Raw genomic sequence first — 7,050 nt, 5'->3', positions numbered from 1 at the left:
TACATACCTGAAGACAGAGGAGAGGTCAAAGCCCTTTTTTACAGTTGGAATTCAGTCTTGAACTAGTTGGGTCAATTGTGAAGCTGTAGTTAGACAAAATGTTTAAGCTGAAACTGCTGCCAAAAGAAACAGTCCTGCCTCCCTGCCCACTTAAAACAATCCTTTCCAGCCCTGTGCCACTTCCTTCTGACATCGATCTGGTTCCCTATGCAACGCAGCTTGTTGTGGAGTTGCAACGATGATCAGAACAATGACGTGGGTTATCTGACAACCAGTTTTTCAGGTTAACATTTCAGATCAACTCCCCGGTCTGGCTCTGCATGCAGCTGGCAGTCTAGAGGCTGGTGCAGAGCTGGAGGGCTGTGGGTACTGTCTCCTTCAGGGGCTGTATGGCCTTGACATCACAGAATCACAGAATGTTAGGGATTGGAAGGGACCTCTAGTCCAATCCCCCTGCCGGAGCAGGAACACCTCGATGAGGCAGTGCAGAGGAGGCAATGAGGCTGGCGAAGGGTCTGGAACACAAGTCTGATGAGGAGCAGCTGAGGGCACTGGGGCTGTTCAGCCTGGAGAAAAAGAGGCTGAGGGGAGACCTTATCGCTGTCTGCAACTACCTGAAAGGAGGTTGTAGCATGCAGGGTGTTGGTCTCTTCTCCCAAGTAGCAAGTGAAAGGACAAGAGAAAATGGCCTCAGGTTGCACCAGGGGAGGTTCAGATTGGATATTAGGAAATATTCTTCACGGAAAGGGCTGTCAGGCACTGGAACAGGCTGCCCAGGGAAGTGGAGGAGTCACCATCCCTGGACGTGTTTAAAAGACATTTAGATGAAGCTCTTAGGGACATGGTTTAGTGCTAGAGTTAGGCTATGGTTGGGCTCGATGATCCTGAGGGTCTCTTCCAGCTGAAATGATACTATGAAGCGCCGAAGTACACCTGCACACCTGCGTGTGCTGCCTCCGGAGGGTTCAGCAGCCCCATCTGACCAGGCTTTCAGAAGCTGGCAGGCACCAGCCTGTGGGACAGAGCTGGCCAGGGCCACCGCAAACAAGCCCACGCAGGTACCAGGGGGGTTCAACCCATCTCTGCCGCCCCGCGCTGGGGCTCTCACCCGGGAGCCATCACCCCCACACAACGGCGCTGCCCGAGCGCATACCGACACCCCTCCCACGCCAGCCCGGCCCCTCCGGCGCTGGCGGTCACCACCTGCCAAGGGCAGGCGCGCCCGTACCTCCCCTCCTCGCCCGCCCCCGCCGCCATGTCCAGCAACGCCCGGGCAGGCGGACCCCGCCGCCCCGAGCTCCTCCCACACCCTTCAGACCCCGCCCCCTCCCACCGAGGCCCCACCCCCGGGCGGGGAGCCCGGCGCCTGCGCAGACGCGCAGTAAACAGGCGCCGCCGCTCCTCCCCCTTACGCCGTTTGCGTGGCCGCCTCCGCGCAGGGCCGCGCGAGCGCCGGCGGCTGCGCAGTGGCGCTACATCCGGGCACTGGGGCAGGATGAATGCTCCTTTCCAAGATGGCGGCGGAGGGAGGAGGGAAGGAGATGAACGAGATTAAGACCCAGTTCACCACCCGGGAGGGGCTGTACAAGCTGCTGAGCCACTCGGAGTACAGCCGGCCTAACCGGGTGCCCTTCAACTCGCAGGGCTCCAACCCGGTCCGCGTTTCCTTCGTCAACGTCAACGACCAGAGCGGCAACGGGGACCGGCTCTGCTTCAATGTGGGCCGGGAGCTCTACTTCTACATCTACAAGGGGGTCCGCAAGGTACCGGAGCTCGGCCGCCGGGCTGGGGGGGGAGTGGCGGGGGCTGCCCGTGGGCTGTGGGAGCCCCGCTGTGGGCGGGGGGCGGAGGCCGCCCCCATCTGGGCCGCTTCGCCTTCGCCTCCCCCGCGGCGGCGTTGGGGCTGGCGGCTGCCCGGTTGTGGCTGGGAGTCAGTCCGTGCCCCGATTAACTGGTCTGCGGGGTAGCGGCTGGGGAGGGCGGGGGTAGGCCCTGGGTTGGATGAGGGGACTGGTGCTGGCGGGCTACGTCAGATACTGTGTCACCGACGGTAGGGGTGTGTGGGGAGCCCCTTTGGAGGGATGCGATTGCTTGGGCCCTGCTTGGAGTACAGGAATGAGGGTTGGTTTTCCATTGGCGACGCAGCCCTGGGCCTCCTTCACCTGCTGCTTCAGGTCTGAGTTTGCTGGACAGTGACACTTGGTGTGATTATGATGGTGTCGAATCCCTGCTTCCAGGGTCTTTCTAGCTTTGGTTGACTGGCTACAGTATTCACTATAGTTTTAGGCCTTCATCGTGACTTTGAAGTGTGGACTGATTTTAGGATTGTTTCTAAATGGGAGCAGTGCAATGAGCTGAGTTTTAAATGTCAGATAATTAACACAGATAAAGTTGCTTTTACAGGAAAGAACCATTGATGCACTTGAGAGAGACTCCTTACCTGTCATAATTTGGCACAGGACTAACAGTGCATGCGTTTGATCTCTCAGTTCACTGTATTTATGAACAAACCCTTTCTACTTGTTTCTTAAGGTCCTCAATGTTATGGGATTTAGAGAAGGATTCAGAATTTGTCATGCTGAGTGAACATGTGTCACTGCTAATATATGTAAACACAGATGTAATGGTTGTCAGCTCTCTATTTTACCTTTCACAAAGTAGGTGTTTGTTATCTTACATATTTGGGACTCAGCTGCCATAATGTGAGTACCTTGAAATCTTACTGCTCTTTACCCTCCATTCAACGTGAGACGAAGGCACAGAGAGCTAGTGATGGATGCTTTCTCTGTATAAAATATAAGCACCAACTTGAGAATAAAGCCTATGTGCTTATCTGTTGACTGTGACTTGACAGATCTGATATGTCCTGTATAATTATATGTAAAAATGTGCGTATGGTTTTTCGTTTCACTCCTTAATTAATTTTAATAATCTAGTTATGTTTTAAATAATACTTAGATAATAGTTTCTTTGAGCATTCTATTAGTATTTTGTATCAAACAGCATTTGCTATTTATAAGCGGTTGTTATCTTTGCTATTCTAAGGTATTGTGGGTGGCAATATCTGTGAAAATCTCTATCCTGAATTATTACCATATTTGGATTCTAATATCTTATGTTCATTTTTCTGTACAAAGTAACTGCAGAGTTCTTTCACTTAGATTACAGAGCAGGCCTTTATGTAGTTTAGTAATGGTACGTGTGATTCTTGCAAGTTGTCTTAGTCATCTCTTGCCACACTTCTAAAAAATAATAATCTAAAGCCGGAAACTTCATTGAAAATAGGGAACTGAATAACTTTTTCAGATTATAAAAAGTACTTTGAGCTAAGTTTATTTTTTTGGATGCTAAAAGCTGATGGTTTGATACACAGTAACAGAAAATTTTAGTTTGTCAGGCTAACCTGTGAAATTTGAGGCATACTTTTTATGGGTGTTAAATACTACTTTGAGTAGTATAAAACATAAGTATTTTTAGAACAGAATTCATTTCAATGACCTTTTACAGTGTTAACAATGTAAAATGCACTGTATATTCTATATATAAAATACTTTAACTTTATTAGAATGAACCTAGAGAAAGAGCCAAAATAGCTTGAAATCCACTTAAGGAAAATGCTTTAAATGAGAATGGGGAAGATGATCTGTCTTAAACTTGTAATACTTGCTTCTTTGGAATTTATTTTGAAACTATTCAATTGGAAGTCACTGTTTTGTCTATGTACAAAGCTGACGTAAGAACAGGCTGACAGTCTTTCAACTGATTATTTGAGCTTTTCAGAATCAAAAGTTATATCTTGTGACTATTGTAAAAGGGAGAAAACTATCGTTACCTAAATTGCTAGTGTGTAATTCTGTCTTTAAACTGGACAAACTGTGAGACTCTGCACGTTTTCCTGCTCTTGAGGGTGGGAGTGACTTTTGTCTGTTGAAGACCAACCTATTTGTGATCCTCTGCATAATACAGATGCTAATAACTTCAGTTTTAATTGTGAGTTCATAATTATCTGTGTATCCTTTAAAAAAAAACAACTCTAATTACTTCAAGACTATAATTTTCATTTTGGCTAAGTCATATTAGGATATTAGAGCATGAGATGAATTTAGTGAAGCTGTGCTATGTATGTATCAGGTAGCTATAATGTTGTCTTTCTACATTTTTTTAAGCTCTGCTTCTTTCCTTCCTAAGAAAATGCTATATTTTTACTAAAATGAGTTAGAACTACCAGGACTTTATTTTAAGTAACTGTGTCTGTTAGATACTGAGATAATTCTTACATCAGTAATCCATTGCAGATCAGTACATATCAAGTAAGAGTCACACTTAAGCCATGAATGACACTTAAGAATAAATAACATAATATTGAGTCAAAGATACCACTTGAAAGGATATTTCTTGAAATCAATGATGCTAAACTTTCTTTTAGTTTCGCTTAAATCCTAAATACGTTGCATGTGCTACATCTAGTCCGTAAGTCATCTTTTTAAGTAGACTACTGATGTATGTGTTCTGTTTAGGATATTTAACCTGTATAAAGAAAGTACATTTGCAGAGATGTTTCTTTAACCTTGATCCGTCTTCCAAGAAACTTGGTTGAAAAGTTGTGTCTGGTGTCCAGGACAGTGGAGTGGAGATTGGAGCACTGATAGACAGGGATAACAGTTTGGTAGAGAGACAAGGGAGAGTTTTGGACAGCATTTTAAGCTGTCTTAAAAGACTTTCTGAAGCATAAAGGTATTTTCTCTCAATTTTGTTCTTCGCCCCTTTAAAAAGGAAGCTGAGTTTTTACTGTTTCGTGTTTCCATGTTATCACTAAACTTTACTATTACCATGAAATATGTTACCATGTTTCCATGTTTTCCACATCATAGAAAGCACAACAATTATTGTTGTTTTTATAATGAAACTTATGCAGCTCTCCTTGTGTTAATAACGCAATGCATGCTTCCAGAAAACCGCTGCTTTCTGATTTGGGTTCACTGAAAAGAGAAATTAACCTATAGTTTAGTAAGGAGAAATTAAACTGTGATGGAATGAGATGTGGTTGCTTTACTTATGTAAGTATATAATTATTCTCAACTGCACTGAGTGTCAGTGGGCTTTCCCTTTCAGTCCTTATCTCTGGCTTTAAGGTTAGATGTGTACAGTGATTTCTTGTTAAACAGAAGGGGTCAGTTTTCATGAACTCAACTGATCTAGTGACAGCTGAAAGTGATGGTCTAGCAGTCTGGTATCCTCTTGGCAGTGCGCTTCAATCTCCTTTTGGCCGTGCTCAGCCTCTGGTTGGGCTAGTTCAACTTGCTAAACCAGCAGCAAAATACTTGCTGTTTTTCTGGGCGGATTTGCTCTTGATTTGGTGAGTTGACCTGTTTCAGCTTGGGGTCAGATATTAGCAGGCACAGTGATAGCAAAGAAAGGGTTGGGGGTGGGGCGAAGGAATAAAGCTGCCCACTTTAGTGGCCTGGCCTGCCAGAGCAGATCTACCGCCTTATGAGGTCTGACCTGAATAAAGCCTTTACCTTCAGCCTTATGTCAGATTCAGAATTATCTGTTCTTGGGGGATTGTTGACTTAATTTTGATTAAGCAAATTACAGGTGTTAAAGGAGGCTTTTTCCATTATTTTAGGTGTTTGCTTCTTTATGGAGTAGGGTTATGAGGTAATAATTCAAAAATTGTTCAAACTATGATGCTTTGATGCTTTGGATGGGTTGCCTTTTCGTGCAGCCTCAAATCAGGAGTGAGGGCTGTTTCTTGATTCTTGATTATGAGATGATCTTGGGGTGCTTGAATATGGTTTGTGGCTAGCTTCACAAAATGATTTGTTAGTTGATTCATTAGGCTGGAAAATGAGACTGCTACCTCATCCTCCTCCCCTTAGGGATGACTGACAAAACAAGGCTTTCTAGATTACTGTTGACATTGCCTACCAAATCTGTTTTTCTTTCTACTGGGAAGCTAGTATATTTTCCTTTTAAGAAATTATGTGTATGATAATTAATGTGTTATTCTCTGTATATTGTAAAGGTTTCTGGGCAAGTTAGTCTGCAACTGTCACTGCAATACAGTCATATACAGGTACATATTAGCAGTAGTGTTGCACAGTGCAGTCTTGGTTTTTACATAGCCAATTGGGAACTTAATTTGAATGTGTAGTTTAGCTTATTGTATGATGCTAGACTTTTTCCATTGTATTTAAATTTTCACTACCTATTCTATTTGTTAGCATGTGCCAGGCTTTCCTAACATTGGTTGTTTCATTTTTTTGGAACCTCTTTCTCAGGAAAAGAGGCATACTGTCAGTCCCTGGTTATCAGTAAAAATACTGATGATGTGTAGGATTCCTCCCTTTGCAGTTCTTGAAATTACCTTTTTTATGTCTGGTTTGATACTGGAGTCTTTGTCTAGTTGAGAAGTGTTGTTCTTGTTGGTGACTTTCATTGTATATACTGTTCATCTAGGACCTTGTCTCAAAGAATGATAATGGGTGGCATTTTCACTGTGCTTAATTTATGGCTCTTGGAAGAGCAGTGTGAGACAATTCTGGGTTGGAAGCTGGAATCTGTGGAGAAAACCAGCAAATTTTCTCAAGATGTGGTGAGAACATGAGTTTATGTTACTGTATATTTAGAGATCGCTAAGCTGTGTCAGGCCTCTGAAACAGATGTAAGTTTTAATAGCATGTACAAGCTCTAAGAATGCTGAGATTTGTAATGATCTTTTGAAGATACACTTGCTCTGAAGCAAAGTGTAGTATACCTACATCTGACCAGATCTTAAACTTGCGTAACAAGAATTCCACAGCTGCCCTAAATAATTTCTTTTCATGCTTAGTTTTCTTTCTCCCCCCCTGCAATATCTACTAAACTACTTTTTGTTCAAGGGAAAAAAAAAAAAACAAACCACCAAACAGAACCCAGGCTGAATGCTGTTATTTACTGTGTCCATAGAGAACAGTTGACTATTGCCTTTGGTTTTTACATATTTGAAAATGTGTTACATTGTTGTCTCATTTTTTCCTAAGGTAAATAAATAAGTTCTTTTAAACTTTC

At 43.7% G+C, this 7,050-nt stretch overlaps 1 protein-coding gene across 7 annotated transcripts in view; it reads left to right on the top strand.

Moving 5' to 3' along the window:
- The first annotated feature begins 1,481 nt into the window (after window positions 1–1,481).
- Window positions 1,482–7,050, top strand: part of WDR20 (WD repeat domain 20) — a 45,329-nt gene continuing 39,760 nt past the window's right edge. For all 7 annotated transcript variants that reach the window (XR_014184516.1, XR_014184517.1, XR_014184518.1 and 4 more), the window contains exon 1: window positions 1,482–1,763. Coding sequence is in view for 4 of the 7 variants with exons in the window: in XM_082057396.1 (XP_081913522.1) it covers window positions 1,500–1,763 (264 nt within the window). In the remaining 3 variants the exon portion in view is untranslated. The remainder of the gene's footprint in view (window positions 1,764–7,050) is intronic.

Source organism: Streptopelia decaocto (genome assembly GCF_964273445.1).
Source record: "Streptopelia decaocto genome assembly, chromosome: 7".
NCBI classification, from domain to species: domain Eukaryota; kingdom Metazoa; phylum Chordata; class Aves; order Columbiformes; family Columbidae; genus Streptopelia; species Streptopelia decaocto.
This window is presented reverse-complemented; position numbering and strand designations above follow the sequence as displayed.